This window comes from Rana temporaria, chromosome 12 (assembly GCF_905171775.1).
Source record: "Rana temporaria chromosome 12, aRanTem1.1, whole genome shotgun sequence".
Lineage (NCBI taxonomy): Eukaryota > Metazoa > Chordata > Amphibia > Anura > Ranidae > Rana > Rana temporaria.
The window spans coordinates 50,596,162-50,620,382 of record NC_053500.1 but is presented as its reverse complement, the minus strand read 5'-3'; the positions used below and the strand labels follow the sequence as shown (position 1 = coordinate 50,620,382).

At 50.6% G+C, this 24,221-nt stretch overlaps 1 protein-coding gene across 1 annotated transcript in view; it reads right to left on the bottom strand.

The window, feature by feature from the left end:
- Positions 1-19,320: 19,320 nt before the first annotated feature.
- The window catches only part of SKAP1 (src kinase associated phosphoprotein 1), a 634,192-nt gene continuing 629,291 nt past the window's right edge, over positions 19,321-24,221 (bottom strand). The window contains exon 12 of the mRNA XM_040331208.1: positions 19,321-19,519. Coding sequence (XP_040187142.1) covers positions 19,418-19,519 — 102 coding nt within the window. The 3' untranslated portion in view covers positions 19,321-19,417. The remainder of the gene's footprint in view (positions 19,520-24,221) is intronic.

Here is a 24,221-nt window from a genome sequence, read left to right as displayed (position 1 = left end):
GCAAAGGTCCTTCTTCCCCTGGAGAAATTGCAGATGCTTCAGTCTGCGGTGATGGTATTGGCATCATGCAATCGGTCTTCTCTCCGGGCACCTGTGGGTAGCCTCCTTCGAGGTGGTATTGTATGCCCAGTTCCACACTTGTGTTTTCCAGGGGAAATCCTGTCCAGGTGGTAAAAATCTCTTGTCTCTGAAATCATCAGATTCTGGTGTGCCACCTAGTCAGAGTCTCTGAGGTGGTGATGGAGATCCCTAACTCTTCGGTCCAGGAAGTTGTTGCTGCCTTCCAGTGGTCGGTGTTTACGACAGATTCTAGCCTCATGGGTTATGGGGGCACAGTCGGCCCTGAGTTGCTGGACTTGTGTGGACCTACGGCCACACCTCCCTGAATGTGCCCGCTCTTGTCTGGTCTCGGTAGCTACCCAGGGTCGGCCTGACTAGTGCCTGGGTGGAAGACTGCCTGGGAATACCAGGTGCTGTCTACTGTTCATTGTCCTACTATTTTAGGCGATCAGGCTATGCGTCTCCTCATGGTCCAGGAGGTTGCAAGGTCGTCCGATCTGGTTTCAGCCGGACAATGCCACGGCCGTGGCTTCGGTCTACCATCAGGTATACCGGCAGGCAGACTACTGGAGTCGCTAGATGCTGTACCAGGGCGACTGGTCTTTGTGCTTGGGGTGTTTCAGCTCCCTTGCAGGAGGTGAGCCTCACAGGGCATGGATCTCCTGGCCGCTTGTCTCCACCGCAAGGGTGTCGAAGTTAGTGGCCAGGTCTAGTGATCTGGTACAGATGCGTCAGTCGCGCTGGTGGCCCTGTGGGGTCTGCATCGGTGACTTTTTGCCGTTCCTCCATTGTAGTTGCTTCCTCGGCTGCTCCACAGAGTGGAGGCTGAGGAGATCCCGATGATTCTAATCGCTCCAGATTGACCTTGGATTCCTTGGTACGCCGATATCGGGTGCCTAGTAGCGGAGGTTCCCTGGCGGTTGGTCCCTCTGTCTCACGTTCCTATAGTTCCTCCTGTTGTACAGTCACTGACTTGCTCAACATGGCTATTGGAAGCTAGACTTCCCGCCGCCTATAAGGATGATCAAGCGGCGGAACCGCCGATATGATCATTCTTATGGTGCATAGAATCACCGGCACTAAAGAATGATATCTGAATGATGCCTCTAGCTGCAGGCATTATTCATATATCACTGCACAAAGCCCAGCACGACGTCCACCCAGGATGGGAGATCCCCTCTGTGGACGTCAAATGACAATGGGCCACTATTGAAGTGGTTAAGGGTACATTCCCGCCAACCTTACATTGCAGTGACCGCTGTGGGGCCTCCTCTGCGGTTCAGGAGCATGCAGGTACTCCTAAACCAGCTCCTCTTCCCAGAAGGTGCTGGAGCCCTAAATAATGTCCATGACGGCCTTAGAAACAAATAGAAAGTTCATTAACCAACTCCAGTGTGGTTCTTCTCTGTACATCCTGCTCGAACCTGGAGAATCTAGGAAGCTCCCTGAACTTGCCTCACCCAGGAAGAACACAGGCTTGTGGAGATTGGGCTATCCACAACTTGTAGGCCATGTTCTGGGCTTTTTTTCTGTCTCGGGTGCTTCTGCCTGGACCTGACTTTGGACACGAACAGGGTTTGGTTGGTCTAGATGCTGTCCATCTGCACAGGGTATTGGCAACCTGACCCCAGCCATCCATTCTGCCTGATCAGGGATAACGGTTCTTTCCCTCCGCCCTATGGTAGTCCTTCCTGCAGATCTTCAGCTTCCAGGTGGGGCTGACAGGGTGGACTTCAGCAGCCAGCCTCTCCAATGGAATAACTTGACCTGGGCTGCCAGCTCTCGCCTCCTGCTGTGGCTCCTCCTCTCCAACTCTGAATTGCTGCTGACCTCCGGACTTTTCCACAAGAGTAGTGGTGGATGCCTAACCAACTGCAGGCCAGCACACCACACACCTCCCGACTTCCTCCTGCCAACTGGGATTCCTCCTCCCGCTTCACACACAGCCCTGACTTTAGTTCCACCGAGTATATGAGCAGCAACAGATCACTAGGCACCAACCACACCAGCGCCTCGTCACAGTGCCTGCACATCAGCCAGGCTCCACTTGCTGCAGTGGACCTTCAGCAGTCAGGACACCGTCACCCAGATGCAGCGTGTCACTTGCCACCATCATCCAGATGCAGCGTGTCACTTGCCACCATCATCCAGATGCAGCGTGTCACTTGCCACCATCATCCAGATGCAGCGTGTCACTTGCCACCATCATCCAGATGCAGCATGTCACTTGCCACGTCACCCAGATGCAGCGTGTCACTTTCCCCCCATCACCTGTCACTTAGATGCAGCATTTCACTTGCCATGTCACCCAGATGCAGCGTGGCACTTGCCACCATCATCCAGATGCAGAATGTCACTTGCCCCCATCACCTGTCACCCAGATGCAGCGTGTCACTTGCCATGTCACCCAGATGCAGCGTGTCACTTGCCATGTCACCCAGATGCAGTGTGTCACCCAGATGCAGCGTGTCACTTGCCATGTCACCCAGATGCAGCGTGTCACTTGCCATGTCACCCAGATGCAGCGTGTCACTTGCCATGTCACCCAGATGCAGCGTGTCACTTGCCATGTCACCCAGATGCAGCGTGTCACTTGCCATGTCACCCAGATGCAGCGTGTCACTTGCCATGTCACCCAGATGCAGCGTGTCACTTGTCACCATCATCCAGATGCAGCATGTCACTTGCCACCATCATTCAGATGCAGAATGTCACTTGCCCCTGTCACCCAGATGCAGCGTGTCACTTGCCATGTCACCCAGATGCAGCGTGTCACTTGCCACCATCATCCAGATGCAGCCTTTCACTTGCCATGTCACCCAGATTCAGCGTGTCACTTGCCATGTCACCCAGATGCAGCATGTCACTTGCCATGTCACCCAGATGCAGCATGTCACTTGCCACTGTCACCCAGATGCAGCGTGTCACTTGTCACCATCATCCAGATGCAGCATGTCACTTGCCATGTCACCCAGATGCAGCATGTCACTTGCCCCCATCACCTGTCACTCAGATGCAGCATTTCACTTGCCATGTCCCCCAGATGCAGCGTGTCACTTGTCACCATCATCCAGATGCAGCATGTCACTTGCCCCATCACCTGTCACTTGCCACGTCACCCAGATGCAGCGTGTCACTTGTCACCATCATCCAGATGCGGCGTGTCACTTGCCCCCATCACCTGTCACCCAGATGCAGCATGTCACTTGCCATGTCACTCAGATGCAGCATTTCACTTGCCACTGTCACCCAGATGCAGCGTGCCACTTGCCACCATCATCCAGATGCAGCGTGTCACTTGCCGCCACCATCATCCAGATGCAGCATGTCACTTACCACGTCACCCAGATGCAGCGTGTCACTTTCCCCCCCATCACCTGTCACTCAGATGCAGCATTTCACTTGCCATGTCACCCAGATGCAGCGTGTCACTTGCCACCATCATCCAGATGCAGCATGTCACTTACCACGTCACCCAGATGCAGCGTGTCACTTTCCCCCCCATCACCTGTCACTCAGATGCAGCATTTCACTTGCCATGTCACCCAGATGCAGCATGTCACTTGCCCCCATCACCTGTCACTCAGATGCAGCATTTCACTTGCCATGTCACCGAGATGCAGCATGTCACTTGCCACCATCATCCAGATGCAGCATGTCACTTGCCACCATCATCCAGATGCAGCGTGTCACTTGCCACCATCATCTAGATGCAGCGTGTCACTTGTCACCATCATCCAGATGCAGCATGTCACTTGACCCCATCACCTGTCACTCAGATGCAGCATGTCACTTGCCACGTAACCCAGATGCAGCGTGTCACTTGGCGCTGTCACGCAGATGCAGCATGTCACTTGCCCCATCACCTGTCATTTAGATGCAGCATTTCACTTGCCATGTCACCCAGATGCAGCATGTCACTTGCCCCCATCACCTGTCACTCAGATGCAGCATTTCACTTGCCATGTCACCGAGATGCAGCATGTCACTTGCCATGTCACCCAGATGCAGCGTGTCACTTGTCACCATCATCCAGATGCAGCATGTCACTTGCCATGTCACCCAGATGCAGCATGTCACTTGCCCCCATCACCTGTCACTCAGATGCAGCATTTCACTTGCCATGTCCCCCAGATGCAGCGTGTCACTTGTCACCATCATCCAGATGCAGCATGTCACTTGCCCCATCACCTGTCACTTGCCACGTCACCCAGATGCAGCGTGTCACTTGTCACCATCATCCAGATGCGGCATGTCACTTGCCCCCATCACCTGTCACCCAGATGCAGCATGTGACTTGCCATGTCACCCAGATGCAGCGTGTCACTTGCCACGTCACCCAGATGCAGCGTGTCACTTGTCACCATCACCCAGATGCAGCGTGTCACTTGTTACCATCATCCAGATGCGGCGTGTCACTTGCCCCCATCACCTGTCACCCAGATGCAGCATGTCACTTGCCATGTCACCCAGATGCAGCATGTCACCCAGATGCAGCTTGTCACCATCATCCAGATGCAGCATGTCACGTGCCACAGTCACCCAGATGCAGGGTGTCACTATCCCTCTCTGGTTCTTCTCCTTCAGTCCGCTGTCTTCATCCGGGTCTTCTCACTCTTTTGCTGTGTTTTCTTCGCTGTCTTCTGCCTCTGTTTGGGTGCGCTGTGTGTCACTACTTATATTGGCATGGGACAGGGTCACAGTAGGTCTGCCCCTTATGATGTCACCACCCGATGACCCTGCGCCAATATAAGTAGTGGTACACCGCACACCCAGCATTAGAGCAGGAGAGAGTGTCAACATCGGAAGAAGACCAGAGGCAGAAGACACAGCAAAAGAGTGAGAAGACCGGTTAAAGACAGCAGAGAGGAACCGGAGAGGACTAGAAGACATCAGCAGAGAAGACCCGGAGAGGGGGAGAAAAAACAGCACAGGCAGAAGACCCGGAGAGGGGAGAAGAAGTTGGAAGAGACCCCTGGAGCTGCCTTAATAAATTACTTTAACACCCTGTGTGCTGTTTATTTTTTTACACTCTTTTTTTTTCAAGTGAATGGGTTGGGGTATGATGTATCCCATACTCATTCACATAGGGTGGGGGGGCCGGGATCTGGGGGCCAAGGAAAGGGAGTCACCGCTGCAGGTGGGTCTTGTGAGCAATTAGGAACTTCTCAGGAAACCAAGGTGCCGGCAAATGTAGGATTTTCAGAAGGGATGGACAGCCGCACTCCAAAGGAACTTCAAAAGTTGTCTTTATTTGTAATATCAATGGACATGCATCACAGAATACAGTCAGAAAAGGGACAGCCGACGTGTTTCACACTGGTTCAGTGCTTAGTCATGTTAGAGGGGGCTTCCAGATTCCAATAAGCCCCCGCCTGCAGACTCTGACAACCAACAGCCAGGGTTGTCGGGAAAAGGCCCTTGTCCTCATCAACATGGAGACAAGGTGCTTTGGGGTGGAGGGGTGCAGGGCCCCCTGCCCAAAAGCACCCACCCCCATGTTGAGAGCATGCGGTCTGGTATAGTTCAGGATGGGGGGTGCTCGCTCGTCCCCTCCCTTTTCCTAACGTGCAGGGCTGAGTGCTCTAATAAGGGTTTGGTACGGATTTTGGGGGGACCCGCACTCTCAGGGTTTTTTTTCCGGCGTGGGGGTTCACCTTAAAATCTGTACCAGACCGAAGGGCCTGGTATGCTCTTGGAGGGGGAACCATGCCATTTTTTTTTTCATTTTTGCATGGAGTTCCCCTTCAACATCATAAGAGCAAAAGTCGCATGCCAAAGTCGGATCAGTTGAGACGACGATCCGACTTCAGTGATATTCAATGGGCTGAAAGAGGATCAAAGTCAGACCAAAGTAGTGCAGGAAGCATTTTCACAGTCGGACCAACTTGTGTCAGACCAGTTAAGACGGCTCTCATTGGGAAACATTAATTTTCACACGTCATGAGCTCCCAATGTCGGAGCGTTTGTCGTACCAGTGTGAACCCAGCCTGAGGCTGGGTTCACACTGGTGCGACACGACAAGCATCCTACTTTGGATCTGACTTTGCCCTCGAACTTGAAGCCGACATACGTCCAACTTTTAATGAACGGGGATCCGACTTAGATCCCTGCCAATACCAGGCACTGTGTTTGGTATGAATCTTGAGGGGGAACTCCCTACACCGAAAAAAGGGTGTGGGGGTTCCCCCAAAATCCATACTAGATCCTTAACCGAGCACGCAGCCCGGCCGGTCAGGAAAGGGGGTGGAGACAAGCGAGCGCCCCCCCCTCCTGAACTGTACAAGGCCGCATACCCTCAACATGGGGGGGGTGGGTGCGGCACAGTCCCATCATGCACTGTGACGTCATGAAGGGCAGGGTCATCGGGTGACCATGCCCATGCCTATATAAATCGTTGCACACCCGGGAATTACAGCGGGAGAGAGCGTTGTGTCAACATCAGAAGAAAAGAAGAGGGAAGAAGACGATGGAGGAGACCGGGCTAATGCTAGTAAAAGAGCTGGATGAAGATATCGGAGGTGCCCGGCAGAAGGCACCAGAGAGCGTAGAGTCAAAATAAGACACCGGAAGTCAGAAGAAGACCCCCCGAGGTCGGAAGAAGACCACCCGGAGCTGCCTAATAAATGACTTTAAAAACCTGTGTAGTCTTTCTTGTGAAAAAAAAAACCTGTGTAGTTTTTTTTTTTTTTTTCTTGACACTTTTTCCACCCAGGTGAATGGGTAGGGGTACGATGTACCCCATATGCATTCACATAGGGTGGGGGACCAGGATCTGGGGGCCCCCTTATTAAAGGAGGCTCCCGGATTTTGATAAGTGCGTAAATGCAGAAAGTTTAACCACTTAAAGTCCAAATCTTTTTCTGAAAGATCAATATTTTCTATAGAGGTGCCCCCTCCTTGAGACACTGCATTGCCTCTAATGTGATTGACCCCCCTAAGGTCATTTCTTTTTTTTCAATCCATGAAAGGGTTTTTCGCAAAGTGTAAAATCTGTGAGATCAACTAATTTAGAGGACACAAATGTGAGACCTTTCAATCCACAGTAACCAACATGACGTATAATATTGAGTCGTTCATTACCTACTCAACACAATACGTTTCCTTAATAAAGGGTATCTCGAAAAAGACATTGGCCCGGATTCAGAAAGCAATTGCGCCTGTGTAACCATAGGTTACACGGCGCAATTGCTGACTTGCTCCGGTGTAACGAGTGCTCCTGATTCAGGAACCTCGTTACACCGGCTGCAGCCTAAAATCTGCGCGGCATAAGGCTCTTATGCCTCGCAGATTTTAGGCTGCATTCTTGCGGGGGCCGCTAGGGGGCGCTCCCATTGTGTATCAGCGTGTAGTATGCAAATTGCATACTACCACTGATTCACAAGCTTGCGCGGGCCCCGCGCAAGCCAGGTACGGAGTTTCCGTACGGCTACTTTAGCGCAAGGCTGCCCCTTCTAATAGTAGGGGCAGCCAATGCTAAAGTATAGCCGGCCTTCCCGCGCCGTGAAATTTGAATTTCACGGCGTTTGCGTAAGTGAAACGTGAATGGCGCTGGACGCCATTCACGTTCACTTAGAAGCAAATGACGTCCTTGCGATGTCATTTGCCGCAATGCACGTCGGGAAAGTTTCCCGACGGAGCATGCGCTCTATGCTCGGCGCGGGAGCGCGCCTAATTTAAATGATTCCCGCCCCCGGCGGGATTATTTAAATTGCGCGCGCTTACGCCGGGCAAGTTTGCCGGTGCGCCCTCGCAATTTACGGAGCTACTGCTCCGTGAATCGAGGGCAGCGCAAAATATTTGCGTGGGCGCAGGGCAAAATCGTTGCCCTGTGCCCGCGCAAATATAGCGCAAGCTATGCTGAATCTGGGCCATTCATACCATCATCAATGGGGTTGCTAATATGGATAGAGCTCTTATGCTCAACAGAGGAGGAGACCGTAATCGTGCCCCGGCCAACAATCATTTTGGGTGGTCCATGATCACGGAATACTCTAATCAACGTTTCTCTGTTAAATAGCTTTTTAGAAAACACTGGAATATACTTAAGACAGAGTACTTGGTCCAACTATTCCAGATTGTTCTGTTGTAATCTATAGTGGTGCCCCTCCTTGAGACACCGCATTGCCCCTAATGTGATTGACCCCCCTAAGGTCATTTATTTTTTCAGTCCATGAAAGGGTTTTTCCCTTGACGCAAATGTAAAATCTGTGAGATCAACTCATTTAGAGGATGAAAATGTGAGACCTTTTAAATCCATAGTAACCAACAGGATGTATAATATTGAGTCGTTCATTACCTACTCAACACAATATGTGGTATACCTTATTCAGTGTCAGTGCTCCAAACAGTACATTGGATGTACCAAAACGCAAGCTCATGTATGCGTGTCCAACCTGTGGTCATGGCAGGTGTCGCTGGGAAGGGCAGCGGGAGCTCAATAGACATTTGTCCGCTGAGCTTCCCTCCTGTGCACAGACCAGGAAGTGACGTGTATGACGTTACTTCCTGGTCCTGAGCGGTCAATCACTGGGATCAGTGTCAGGTAAAGCTGCTGATTACATTCCCCGGATGTCTCCTAAAGTGTACCTGTCACCTATATACTATGACATAGGCTATTGGTCCCCTATGTGATAGCAATAAAGTAATGTGTCAACAAAAATCCTTGCACCGGCCCTGCTCTGGTCCAGAGGGGTATATCAATGTGAGAGCTGAAGTTGTTGCAGACTTTAAAGCAGAAAACACAAAGATAAGGGGGTAACCTTTCTCCTTAAACAGCAATGTTAAGGCTAAGCCAAATTCTGAATTTAGTTGAAAAGAGAGCCTCAAAGCAAGCTTAGGCTGGCCATAGCTAGATCTAATCTTTGCAGGGACTGGCCAAGATTCCATCGATCTATGAGCAGGCTGGTTGTACAGAAGTCAATCCATCGATCAACTTTAGTACATTCAGCTTGTCTTTTTTTACTAGTAATGGCGGCAATATTATGGCGGACATTCTGACACTTTTTGGGGACCAGTGATACTAATACAATGATCAGTGCTAAAAAAAATGCGGCTTTTCGCAGGCAATTTATCGGGGCAATGGCTGGTGTTAGTGCTTCAATTATCCCGGCACCATGATTGATATGGTATCAGGATGATTGAAGTGCATTATTTCTATTATTACATTGTAATAGACAATTAAATAGTTAAACTCACCATAATACATAATGTGCCAGAGAGTCACTCGCCATGTCGCCTGTCACCAGATGCGGATTGTCACTTGCCACGTCGCCTGCCTTCATATGCAGCTTGTCACGTGATATGTTGCCTGCCACCAGATGCATTTTGCCACTTGCCACGTTGCCTGCCACCAAATACGGAGGGTCATTTGCCACAATGCCTGCCACCACATGCGGAGGATCACTTGCCACGTTGCCTGTAACCAGTAGTGGGTAGTGACAAGTGAGGGAGAGCAGCGGTAATGGGGGGGGGGGGGCAGTGAGAGATGATCTCATCTCTCTGCTCCCTTGCCTCACCTCCAGCAGTGTACCGGTAATTTGCCGTACTGTGTCGGTGGAGCAGTGATGCGGTCGTACAGTGAGGGATGATCCCGCCTCACCTCCAGCATTATAGCAGCCCCGCTGCGGGGAAGAGCGGCGATGCAGGCGGTGAGAGATGATCTCATCTGCTCGCTCGCCTCAGTATATCGAACCCGCTGTGAGCAGGCCCGGATTTACTCAGTACTCACTTTGCCGCCCCAAGGCCGGGTCCTTCAATGTCGCCCCCCCACACACACACACCATCACATGGGGGAATCCCCAGAGAGCCCCCCTTACATCAGGGTCCCCAGAGAGCCTCCCCTTATATTAGGCTGCCCAGAGAGCCTCCCCTTACATCAAGGTCCCCAGAGAGCCTCCCTACTTACATCAGGGTCCCTAGAGAGCCTCCCCCTACATTAGGGTTCCCAAAGAGCCTCCCCCTACATTAGGGTTCCTAGAGAGCCTCCCTACTTATATTAGGGTCCTCAGAGCCCCCTCATTACATTAGGGTCCCCAGAGAGCCCCTCCTTACATCAGGGTCCCCAGAGAGCCTCCCCTTACATCAGGGTCCCCAGAGAGCCTCCCTACTTACATCAGGGTCCCTAGAGAGCCTCCCCTACATTAGGGTTCCCAGAGAGCCTCCCCCTACATTAGCGTTCCCAGAGAGCCTCCCTACTTATATTAGGGTCCTCAGAGCCCCCCTCATTACATTAGGGTCCCCAGAGAGCCCCTCCTTACATCAGGGTCCCCAGAGAGCCTTCCCTTACATCAGGGTCCCCAGAGAGCCTCCCTACTTACATCAGGGTCCCTAGAGAGCCTTCCCTACATTAGGATCCCCAGAGAGCCTTCCCTACATTAGGATCCCCAGAGAGCCTTCCCTTACATCAGGGTTCCCAGAGAGCCTCCCCTGACATCAGGGTCCCCAGAGAGCCTCCCTACTTACATCAAGGTCCCCAGAGAGTCTCCTCCTTACATCAGGGTCCCCAGAGAGCCCCTCCTTACATCAGGGTCCCCAGAGAGCCCATCCTTACATCAGGGTCCCCAGAGATCCCCTCCTTACATTAGGGTCCCCAGAGAGCCCCCCTTACATCAGGGTCTCCAGAGAGCCTCCCCTTACATCAGGGTCCCCAGAGAGCCTCCCCTTACATCAGGGTCCCCAGAAAGCCTCCCCTTACATCAGGGCCCCCAGAGAGCCTCCCCTTACATCAGGGTCCCCAGAGAGCCTCCCCTTACATCAGGGTCCCCAGAGAGCCTCCCTACTTACATTAGGGTCCCCAGAGAGCCTCCCCCTACATTAGGGTCCTCAGAGAGCCTCACGACTTACATCAGGGTCCCCAGAGAGCCCCTCCTTACATCACGGTCCCCAGAGAGCCCCTCCTTACATCAGGGTCCCCAGAGAGCCCCTCCTTACATCAGGGTACCCAGAGAGCCCCTCCTTACATCAGGGTCCCCAGAGAGCCCCTCCTTACATCAGGGTACCCAGAGAGCCCCCCCTTACATCAGGGTCCCCTAGAGAGCCTCCCCTTACATCAGGGTCCCCAGAGAGCCTCCCTACTTATATCAGGGTCCCCAGAGATTCCCCCCTACATTAGGGTCACCAGAGAGTCTTCCCCTACATTAGGGTCCCCAGAGAGCCTCCCTACTTACACCAGGGTCCCCAGAGAGCCCCCTCCCTTACATTAGTGTCCCCAGAGAGCCCACCTTACACTAGGGAGCCCCCCCTTACACCAGAAAGCCCCCCTTACACCAGGGTCCCCAGAGAGCCCCCCCTTACACCAGGGTCCCCAGAGAGCCCCCCCTTACACCAAGGTCCCCAGAGAGCCCCCCCTAACATTAGTGTCCCCAGAGAGCCTTCCCTCTTACATTACTGTCCCCAGAGAGCCCCCCTCTTACATTAGAAAGGTTGCTCCCCTGTACCTGGAAGGTGGAGGTGGGAGGCGGCGATCGGCAGCTCTATGGTGTCCACGGGCAGGGGGATCTCACTGGGGCTAGTAGTTCTTCACCGAATGTATACAGCAGAGAGGGGAGGGGCGTCTGACCCGGGCATCAGCAACAGTGTACAAGCAGAGTGAAAGTGTTTTCCTTATGATGGATATCTATCGATACGCTTGACCTTTGACCCCTCGACAGCCGGAGTAGCTGAAACCTTTGACACCCTGGCGATAGTCCGCCCCCGACTTCCAGGGGCCCACAAGAGCTCCCTTATCATAGGAACAAACACGGCTTTGGTCCGAAGACTCCTGACCCCCTTAACTGAAACAGCAGGGACCTCAGCTCAAAGGGTCCATCCAATGTTAAGGAGGGTGTACCACCAGCTTATGATGGAGGGGAAAGCCCCGGAAGGAGTAGAAAGGGTTTGGCGGATAGGAAAAACCATGAGGATCCTGCAGCCTGGAGAGGTGACCTGCCTCAGGGCCTCCGTCAAGCTTACCTGGTCCCAGCCAGGCCGTATCTTGTTCTTGAACCAGACCCGGATAAACCCTCAGAGGGATTGGAGGTGATACCCGAAGTGATCCCATTGAAGGTACTGGAGAAGAATCGTGGGTGGGTATCCGTCAACATATGGAACCCCACCACTCACACCGTAGAAGTGCCAGCCAGAGTGCTACTAGGCCGGGTGCACCAAGCCACCCCTGTCAGCCCTTCCCATTTTGTAGAGCGTAAAAAGATGGAAGACCCCAAAAAGAGTCACCAGCCTGATGGCGCTGAACTTCCACCAGGATGGAAGGAGAGAATGGAAGCTCAACTTAGCAGGTGGCAGAAGATATTCTCAAAGACTGAGTTTGATGTTGGATGCGCAAAGAGCGCCACCCACCGGATCCGGCTGAAGGAAGACAAGCCCTTCAGAGAGCGAGTCCGAAGAGTTCCCCTGACGGATTTGGAAGACCTCAGGGAGCAGCTTGCGGAGTTAAAAAGGACCGGAACTATTCGAGAATCCAGAAGTCCCTATGCTTCTCCTATAGTGATGGTGAGGAAGAAAAGGTTGTGCATCGATTACCGAACCCTCAAAGAGTGGACTATTCCTGACTAGTACACTACCCCTCGGATTGAGGATGCATTGCAGAGCCTGTCTGGAGCTAAGTGGTTCAATGTCATGGACCTGAAGAGTGGTTATTATCAGATTCCCATGCACTCCGAAGACAGAGAGAAGACAGCTTTCATTACCCCAGTGGGCTTCTTTGAGTTCAATCGCATGCCCCAAGGACTATCGGGCGCTCCAGCTACCTTCCAGAGATTGATGGAGAAAACTGTGGGTGACATGAACCTGATCGAAGTATTGGTGTATCTGGATGATGTCATCGTGTTTGGGAAGACTCTGGAGGAACATGAACAGAGACTGGAAAAAGTGCTGAAACGGCTGCATGATGAAGGACTGAAGCTGTCTAGAGAGAAATGCCAGTTCTATCAATCATCTGTTCACTACTTGGGGCACATAGTCTCTGCAGAAGGGATATCGACAGACCCCGAAAAACTGGAGGTGGTCACCTCCTGGCCTAGACTCACAAATGTGACAGAGTTGCGGTCATTCCTGGGATTCTGCTCCTACTATAGAAGGTTTGTGGAGGATTCGCAAAAATTGCCAAACCTCTAAATGAGTTACTTAAGACAGAGGATGAAGATGACGCTTCTGAGTCTGTGAAACCAGTGAAGCTCCACATGGGCCCTCGAAAACCCAAATAATCCATCTGTGATCAATGGACCCCTGAATGTGAGGAGGCGTTCCTTCAGCTCAAGAAGAATCTGACTACTGCCCCTGTTCTGGCTTACGCAGATACATCCACACCCTATGAGTTACATGTGGACGCCAGTAGAGAGGCGTTGGGCGGAGTGTTGTATCAAGAGCACAGTGGTAGTCTGCGCCCAGTGGCTTATGTGAGCTGGAGCTTGACCCCGTCTGAAAAGAACTATCCCACTCAAAAACTCGAATTCCTAGCATTAAAATGGGCTGTTGTAGACAAACTGAGAGATTACCTATACGGAGCTGAATTCGAGGTGAGGACTGACAACAACCCACTCACCTATCTGTTCACCACCGCCAAGCTGGATGCAACAGGACATCGATGGCTGGCAGCCCTCTCAGGTTTCAATTTCGGCCTGAAGTACCGCCCAGGAGCGGGAAATTAGGATGCTGATGCCCTCTCCAGGAGACCCCATGGGTCAATTGCCCCAGAGATGGAATGGACTCAAATATCCTCCGAAGGAGTGCGGGCACTGTGCCAAGGGACTGAGCTACAGACAAAAGGAGGGTCTCGAGCTGAAGAGATAGGAATTCTGACAGCAGGAGTGCCCAAGTTCTATTGTGATGTAACCCAAATGAAGAGTGGGGATTTACCTCAGCTAACAAAGAAGATTCTCTGGGTAAGCTAGTCTTAGAGGTTTTGGAGAATCGAGACCCGAAGATGCTCCTTGCCAGCCTTTCAAAAGAAGCACGGCTGGTGCATAAAGAGTGGGACAGGCTGCAACTCCATCAAGGGGTGGTCTACCGAAGGGGCCCCTCTGATAGTCCCAAAGAGAAATGGCAGTTGTTCCTGCCCAGTAAGCACAGAGAGACTGTACTAGCTGCGCTTCATGACCAGCATGGCCATCTGGGCCCTGAGAGAACTTTCCAGCTGGTCAGAGACAGGTTTTACTGGCCTGGCATGAGGGCTGAAGTTGAAGGATATTGCCATTTTTGCATCCGGTGTATCCAAAGGAAAACTTTACCCCGCCAAGCTGCCCCAATGGGCCATTTTCAAAGCCAGGGCCCACTAGAGTTAGTGTGCATAGACTTTCTTTGTGTGGAGCCTGATCTAAACGGAATAGGAAATGTTTTGGTGGTGACTGACCACTTCAACAGGTACGCCCAAGCATACCCAACCAAGGATCAGAAAGCCTCAACAGTGGCTAAAGTCTTGGTGGAAAAGTTCTTCGTTCATTACGGATTGCCACAACGAATCCACTCCGACCAAGGGAGAGACTTCAAAAGCAAACTGATACAAAAACTGCTGGGTTTGCTGAACATTGATAAAACCAGGAACACTCCTCAGGGGGATGCCCAGCCTGAGTGATTCAACAGAACCCTTCTGAATATGCTGGGGACATTGAGTTCTGAGGAGAAGCAACACTGGAGCAAGCACATAGCAGCCATTGTGCATGCATACAATTGCACCATGAGTGACACGACCGGATACTCACCATACCGGTTAATGTTTGGACGAGAGGCTCGATTGCCAGTTGACTTGGCTTTTGGGATATCTTTGGATCATACTTCTGCAGCCTCTCACAAAGGTTATGTAGATCGCTTGAGGAGAAGCCTAAAGACAGCTTACGAGCAGGCCCATGCTAATTCTGAAAAGCGTGACCAAAAAGAACTTTGATTTGAAGGTCCGGATCCAGGACCAACAGCCAGGAGACCGAGTTTTGCTGAGGAACCTGGGTATTCCAGGAAAACACAAACTGGCTAATCGCTGGAAGTCTCAGCCATATATCATCTGTAAACAGCTTCCCGACCTCCCCGTGTATCAGGTCAGACCCGAAGGAAGTGTAGGTCCTCTCAAGACCTGGCATAGGAATCACTTACTGCCTCTCACTGAAGCTGTTCGACTACCCTCGGTCACCGACTCCCTGGATCTACCCTCTACGTCCAAACCCTCTGGGCCTGTTACTAGGTCCCAAGCAATACCCTCAGAGTCCGATGATGAGGAGTCCGAAGATGAATGGATAGGGTCAGAGTGGTTACGGTCTTCTCAACAGCAAGAGCCTAGTACTTCGTTCCTGCCCTCATCTGAAGTGACAAGTAGTGGGACACTTCGACCAGAAACCCCTGAATTCATACCACAGTCTGAGCTTAATGAAGGATTGGAGGGCGATGTTGATCTGTACTCTGCAGAAGAATTCATGGAGGCCTCAAGCCCACTACATAGAGAATTAAATGCTTCAGAAGTTGAGGGATCAGTTGTGTCAGACACAGAGGATGATCCTGCTCTTCAGAACAATGTAATATACTTTATTCTTCCTAGCTCTCAAATACAGGAAGAATCAAAGGAAAGAAGAGCCATTCATCCCCCAAAGAGACTGACCTATAGCCAATTGGGTGAATGTTCTGAAGAAGCTATCCTCACTTCCAAAAAATCTAATGCTCTGTGCGTTCCTCCAACTGTAAATTTAGTGGAGGGTAACCCCTACTCACCCCTTGACACGTCTGAATCTCATACCTTAGTGTTAGCAAACAGCGAACAGGGTTGCCTGCCCATACCCAACAATTGGTGGGAGGCTCTCCTATCCACTCTGTATCAATCAATGAGTTGTTTAGCTCTGAGCAACGTGAGAAATGATGCACCGAATGTATTGCCTTGCATGTTCTAACGACCTTCCTCCGCTTGTATTTTGGAAAGCATGTACAGGATACATACTGTTGCCCTCTTTGGGGACCAAAGATTTGAATTGGGGTGGGTGTGTAGCGGGGTCATCCTGTCGGAGTCTAATGACAGGCCATCCCCGCTGGAACTTTATTCTTGCTTGTAAATATGTAAGATACCTTTAAGAAAGTGATGAATTGTGGGACTGCAAGTAGCAGGAGATATGGACTCCATTGACTCTTAGGAGAAACAGACTACACTCCCCACAATGCCCTGCGTCACTTGAACATGTGACACCTCCACACAGACTTATGGGGGAGGTTACTTAACCACTTAAGCCCCGGACAGGCAGCTAAATGCCCAGGCCAGTTTTTGCGATTCTGCACTGCTTTGCTTTAACTGACAATTGCGCGGTCGTGCGACGTGGCTCCCAAACAAAATTTGCGGGTTTTTTTTCCCACGAATAGAGCTTTCTTTTGGTGGTATTTGATCACCTCTGCGGTTTTTATTTTTTGCGCTATAAACAAAAATAGAGCGACAATTTTGAAAAAAATGCAATATTTTTTACTTTTTGCTATAATAAATATCCCCAAAAACATATATAACATTTTTTTCCCTCAATTTAGGCCGATACGTATTCTTCTACCTATTTTTGGTAAAAAAAAATCGCAATAAGCGTTTATCAATTGGTTTGCGCAAAATTTATAGCGTTTACAAAATAGGGGATAGTTTTATTGCATTTTTTTACTACTAATGGCGGCGATCAGCGATTTTTTTCATGACTGCGACATTATGGCGGACACTTCGGACAATTTTGACACATTTTTGGGACCATTGTCATTTTCACAGGAAAAAATGCATTTAAATTGCATTGTTTATTGTGAAAATGACAGTTTGGGAGTTAACCACACGGGGCGCTGAAGGAGTTATGCTTCACCTCGTGTGTGTTTACAACTATAGGGGGGTGTGGCTGTAGGTCTGACGTCATCGATCGAGTCTCCCTATAAAAGGGATGACACGATCGATGCAGCCGCCACAGTGTAGCACGGGGAAGCAGTGTTTACATACGGCTCTCCCCGTTCTTCAGCTCCGGGGAGTGATCGCGAGGGGCCGGCTAGAAACGAATAGCCGCACCCCCCCCCGACGATTTCCGACTGCTGCATGTAGAGGGGGGGTCCGGACCCCCGACCCACGGAAAGGCAGGGACGTACATGTACGCCCATATGCCTGTACGTGCCATTCTGTGGATGTACATATACATGCGGCGGTCGTTAAGCGGTTAAGGAAAGGGAGTGGTTGTTTTCGCTCTCTCGGGACCTGCATTCTTCTCCTCTGTGGAGCTGCTGACACAACACAGCTGTGCGGTTAGGCCAGAAGCCTAAGCCTAAACCCACCGAGAGACCAGCCATCCAGAAGGAAGCAAGACTCCAGTATCCAGCCAGTGTTTCTGGAGATTGAAGAGGCAGCCCAGCTGACAACTGAAACAGTGGAGCACCCTTGTTCAGGATCCTTGTGCTGTGGAGCAGTGTTCTATCAACGCGCCTTCTGAGGAGAATTCAGGCGGATCGGCCTATCGGGTAGGAGAGCACACGTTCAACTTCTAGTTTCCTCTTCAGACAGACACCTTAGTGCCACCTCACAGGCCGGAGACACATGTTGGCCTCCCGCTGAGACTTGGAGGTCTTACTAACCGTTTAAGTGTTCATAGAAGTGACTGACGCTGGCGGGTGATCAGTTCACCAACGTTTGCTGTTCCAGATACTTTGTTGTGTAGCTTCATTCATCAATTGCCACTTGTGGATTATAAATTTAACGTGCACCAACCAGCCGCAACGTGAGCTCTAACTGTTTACAGGACTGCCCGCTAGAGGGCGCTCGCGAGCATAGACTGCCTAGTTTAGTTAAGTGAATGGTACCATTCTTTAGTTTAGGTCTTTATCTGCTGATACAAATTGCTGATTCCAGTAAGGGCCCTTACTGAATCACAGTGAGTCATTACCTGCCAGTTGTTTGCTTGTGAAGTAAATCTAAGCCTGTTTGCTAAGTTCACATAAAGTAAACTTATCTTTTCTGATTTAAATATATCAACTGTGTGGAGTGTATTTTCTAGTCTGGAGGGACCATCCAAAGAGAACAGGTAATACTATTGCCATATTGTTACTGCATGTTGTGTGCCTGCTATTGTGACCCCCAGCCAAACAGAGGTCACAATATCCCGAAATTCCAGACTTCTGATGTGTCAAGGGAGGGTTCGAGTAAATTAAATTGGGGTGAGCCAAGTCAAAGAGAGTAGATCCCAAAACAATCAGCGGCTCCTTGGGGGGTAGCGCTACATTTGGAACAACCTACTTGCCAAGTTCCTTCAAAAACTGTGTGCAAGTGTACCTAGAAGAGTTAAAGGGGTTGTAAACCCTCAAGGTTTTTCACCTTAATGCATTCTATGCATTAAGGTGAAACACCTTCTGCATTACAGCAGCCCCCCAGCCCCCTTTTACTTACCTGAACCCAATCATTCCAGCGACGGGGATGAGCACAGCAGCTCCAGCATTGATTTGATTTGGATTTCTCAACTATTAATTTACGTTCCATTTTGTTAATTGATAAATATATATATATATATATATATATATATATATATATATATATATATATATATATATATATATATAGATTAACTCTTTCATTTCTGAAAAAAAATAATTTACAGCATTTTTTCACACCTGCTTAAAACTTTTACATGGTAGTGTATGTTGGGTTTGTGTGCCTTAAAATAACTTTAATTCAATAAATCATGTAGAATTCCTGTTCAACTATACTCCAACACTAGAAGTATTGTACAGTATACAATTTAAATGATATTTGTGTAATCCTATTGTAAATAATGGGAAATTAAATATGAGGTGGGACTGAAAGGTCTTCATATTTTAAATGCAGTTATACAATATACTTTTTAACACTGAAATTATGTGAATTTAAAAATGTATTTTTATGAGATTTGACATATATATTGACTGGTACCGTTAAAAGCCCATCTAAAAGTACACTTGTAGCTGCAGTCATTTTTTATTTGCAGTCTGGATAGATACCCCCCTCACTTCCTGTCTGGAAATCTCTCTCGTGATTTCTTCTGTAAAACGAGGAAGGGGTAGAACCTCTGTCAGGTTCTTAAAGTTTGTGTTGTTCTGTTCAAATGGGATATGCTCTCCTAATCTCTTATCCTCCTGTCACAAAAACTTTGACAAAAGTATTTACTGTTCCATATATAAACCCCACAAAAAATAGAGATGTTGAGCTTTAAATTTAGCACTTTTTTAAATGTAACATTTTAGTAACTTGGGCTGTGCACTAACATAGCTTGCCATCTAGTGGTCACCAAGTGACTAGAATAAACGGTGACGCAGTTCATAGATATTTATGCACAAGCACATTTATTTTATTGAAATTTCATCTCAGGAATAATTGGTACAACAAATTCTGTCTATTGGAACATTTGCACCTTCAGATATTTCTCATTTCATATGCTGATTGTAGATAATCCCTGGGCACAATACCGATCATGCCATGTAACTCTCCAACCCACCAGCCATAGGCATTGTATTCCTGTAATGAAACATATATATTAGTAAATAAAATATAACAGCACAAATCAGAATACATAAGTCTGGAAGTAAGTGATCTCTAAAATGTACTGGCATTTTAAACAAAGATACAGAGGAATATGGCAGGCTTTTTAACCACTTGGCAGTGGCGGAATTTTCAGGGTCGCAGCAGTCGCAGTTGCGACTGGGCCCTGTAATTCCATGAAGTCCGGGGGGCCCCCGCCACCTGTGTGAATGGCCCACCTGTCCTGACTGTCACTGGTGCGGCGCTGCGTGCTGTTCGTTCGGCCGCAACGCGGAGGTGAGGAATGCAGACAGAGCAGGCTGAGCTGAGGCACACACAGAGGCAACGCAATACACTGACACTCACTAACTGTGTGGACCGCCCCTGCCTATCCAGAGACACAGCGATGTAGGGAGGCGGGGCGGACTCAGTTTCACCAAATGAGAGAAGGGGGGAGGAGCGTCTACCCAGGCATGAGGCATGGCATCCTAACGGGTGGCGGGAGAAGGACTGGCGGCTGACTGACCTGACCCGTGGTGACAGAACAGATCGGAATTCCAGAGCCCCGGAATCGATTGATTGACGAAGGTAAGTCAATCAAGAAGTGACAGAGCTCTCAGCCTCAGCAATCGATGCCAACCTCCGTCCACCACCTGTGTGCCTATTACTGATCCCATCCCCCCACGGCCCCACCACTGATCTTCTCATCTCATCATCCCTATCTCCTCATTACTTCTACAACAGAGGTGTTGGTGGTGGAGATAGGGATGAGATCAGTGTTGGGAGGATGGGATCAGTAAGAGGCGCACAGGTGTTGGTGGCAGAGGATGGCACCACCACTGCTGCCGCAGCCACCACCCCTCAAGTACCACCGCCGCCCCCCCCCCCCAAGTACCACCGCTTCTGTCCCCCCCTTAAGTACCACTGCTGCTGCCCCCCCTCAAGTATCACCTAAGCCCCCCCCCAAGTACCACCGCTGCTGTCCCCCCCTTAAGTACCACCGCTGCTGCCCCCCCTCAAGTATCACCTAAGCCCCCCCAAGTACCACCGCTGCTGTCCCCCCCTTAAGTACCACCGCTGCTGCCCCCCCTCAAGTATCACCTAAGCCCCCCCCCAAGTACCACCGCTGCTGTCCCCCCTCAAGTACAACCGCTGCCTCCCCCCTCAAGTACCACCGCTGCCGCCCCCCCCTCAAGTACCACCGCTGCCTCCCCCCTCAAGTACCACCGCTGCCTCCCCCCTCAAGTACCACCGCTGCCTCCCCCCTCAAGTATCACCTAAGCCCCCCCCAAGTACCACCGCTGCTGTCCCCCCCTCAAGTACCACCGCTGCCTCCCCCCTCAAGTACCACCGCTGCCGCCCCCCCCTCAAGTACCACCGCTGCCTCCCCCCTCAAGTACCACCGCTGCCTCCCCCCTCAAGTACCACCGCTGCCTCCCCCCTCAAGTATCACCGTTGCCTCCCCCCTCAAGTACCACCGCTGCCGCCCCCCCTCAAGTATCACCGCTGCCTCCCCCCTCAAGTACCACCGCTGCCGCCCCCCCTCAAGTACCACCGCTGCTGCCCCCCCTCAAGTACCACCGCCGCCCCCCCCCAAGTACCACCGCTGCTGTCCCCCCCTTAAGTACCACCGCTGCTGCCCCCCTCAAGTACCACCGCTGCCTCCCCCCTCAAGTATCACCGCTGCCGCCCCCCCTCAAGTACCACCGCTGCCGCCCCCCCTCAAGTACCACCGCTGCCGCCCCCCCCTCAAGTACCACCGCTGCCTCCCCCCTCAAGTACCACCGCTGCTGCCTCCCCCCTCAAGTACCACCGCTGCTGCCTCCCCCCTCAAGTACCACGGCTGCTGCCCCCCCTCAAGTACCACCGCTGCCTCCCCCCTCAAGTACCACCGCTGCCTCCCCCCTCAAGTACCACCGCTGCCTCCCCCCTCAAGTACCACCGCTGCCTCCCCCCTCAAGTACCACTGCTGCCTCCCCCCTCAAGTATCACCGCTGCCTCCCCCCTCAAGTACCACCGCTGCCGCCCCCCCTCAAGTACCACCGCTGCCGCCCCCCCTCAAGTACCACCGCTGCCTCCCCCCTCAAGTACCACCGCTGCCGCCCCCCTCAAGTACCACCTCTGGTACTTGAGGGGGGGTGGCTGCGGTGGTACTTGAGGGGGTGGTAGCGGTGATACGTGGTAGCGGTGATACTTGAGGGAGTTGGCAGTGGTGGTACTTGAAGAGGGGTGGCTGCGGCGGCAGTGTTGGTGCCATCCTCTCCCACCACCACCTGTGCCTCTTACTGATCCCATCCCCACATCACTGCTCTTATCCTATCTCCCTATTACTTCTACAACAGAGGTGATGGGGGGCGATAGGAATGAGATCAGTGGTGGGGGATGGGATCACTAAGAGGCACGGGTGGTGGTGGGAGAGGATGGCACCAACACTGCCGCCGCAGCCACCCCCCACCAAGTATCACCGCTGGTACTTGAGGGGGGGTGGTAGCGGTGATACTTGAGGGAGGTGGCAGTGGTGGTACTTGAAGAGGGGTGGCTGCGGTGGCAGTGGTGGTTCCGTCCTCTCCCACCACCACCCGTGCCTCTTACTCATCTAATCCCACCACTGATCTCATCCCTATCCCCCTATTACTTCTACAACAGAGGTAGGGATGAGATCAGTGGTGGGAGGATGGGATCAGTAAGAGGCACAGGTGGTGGTGGGAGAGGATGGCACCATCACTGTCGCCGCAGACACCCCCCCTAAAGTGAAATCAGAAACAGAGTTGTTTACTTTGTTGTACAGTGTGAAAAAATTAAGTATCAAAATCAGGCTTTTCGGGGGGGGGGGGGGTCCTTCATGATTTCTTGCACCGGGGCCCTGAAGTCTCTAGTTACGCCACTGCCACTTGGGATCAGCCTGGAACGGCTACAGCGCGGATCCCAAAAGCCAACAGGACGTCAATTGACGTCCGCCCCTTTGGGCGGTCCCCGCGCGCGCTCCAGAGCGCGCAGCGGGGAAAATCTGTGTTGGCCGTGTCCCTTGGACACAGCCAATTACAGATCGCCGCGAACGCCCAATCAGAGTGGCCGTTTGCGATCTGTGCGGCCAATGAGAGATGATCTCATATGTAAACATATGAGATCATCTCTCATTGCCGTTTTACACAGAGACAGCGGTGCTGTCTCTGGAGGGGAGACCGATCTGTGTCTCTTGTACATAGAGACACAGATCGGTCACCCCCCCAGTCACCCCCCCTTCAACTACAAGTTAGAACACTTCATAGGAAACCTATTAAACCCCTTCCTCACCCCCTAGTGTTAACCCCTTCAATGCCAGTCACATTTATACTGTAATTAGTGCATATTTATAGCACTGATCGCAGTATAAATGTGAATGGCGCCAAAAATGTGTCCGATGTGTCCGCCATAACGTCGCAGTCCCAATAAAAATCGCAGATCGCCACCATTTCTAGTAAAAAAAAAAATAATAATAAAAAATAATAATTCTGTCCCCTATTTTGTTAAGCGCTATAAAACTTTTGCGCAAACCAGTCGCTTATTGCGATTTTTTTTTTTTTTTACCAAAAATATGTAGAAGAATACGTATCGGCCAAAACTGAGAAATTTTTTTTTTTTTTTTTTTTTTTAATTGGGATATTTATTATAGCAAGAAGTAAAAAATATTGTATTTTTTTCAAAATTGTCGCTCTTTTTTTGTTTATAGCGCAAAAAATAAAAACCGCACAGGCGATCAAATACCACCAAAATAAAGCTCTACTTGTGGGGAAAAAAGGACGTCAATTTTGTTTGGGAGCCACGTCGCACGACCGCGCAATTGTTAGTTAAAGTGACGCAGTGCCGAAAGCTGAAATTTCACCTGGGCAGGAGGGGGGTTTATGTGCCCAGTAAGCAAGTGGTTAAGGAGATAGGCCAATTGGTTTTAGAGCACCACAAGGCTTTGGTGAATCAGTACACTAACCCACAGAAGCATATTGCAATGCCAAACTAAAATAAACACATCTAAACTCAAATATTAAGCACAAGATTTTCAGTGTTGATCCCTCATATCCTTTTCCTAACCTTAAAGTAGTTCTAAACTTTAGAACGTTTTTTACCTTCATGCCCATGAGACTTTAGAATCTAAAGTCTCATGGGCATGAAGGTAAAAAACGTTTTTTGAGCAGCAACTTTCCCAGCCAACCCTAATGCCGCGTACACACGACCATTTTTCATGATGAGAAAAATGCAATTTTTTAAATTGGTCATTAAAAACGATTGTGTGTAGGCTCCAGAGCATTTTTCTCAACGTGAAAAATGGGCATTAAAATTTTAGAACATGCTCTAATTTTTCTCTTCATTTTTCAGATCGTGAAAAACGGTCGTGTGTAGGCTTTAACGATGGGAAAAAACACGCATGCTCAGAAGCAAGTTATGAGACGGGAGCACTCGTTCTGGTAAAACCAGCATTTGTAATGGAGATAGCACATTCGTCTCGCTGTAACAGACTGAAAAGCATGAAGACTGAAAAGTGCGAATCGTCTCTCACCAAACTTTTACTAACACAAAATTAGCAAAAGCAGCCCAAAGGGTGGCGCCATCCGAATGGAACTTCCCCTTTATAGTGCCGTCGTACGTGTTGTACGTCACCGCGCTTTGCTCAAGCATTTTTTTTTCACGATAGTGTGTATGCAAAGCAGGTTTGACAAGAATCACG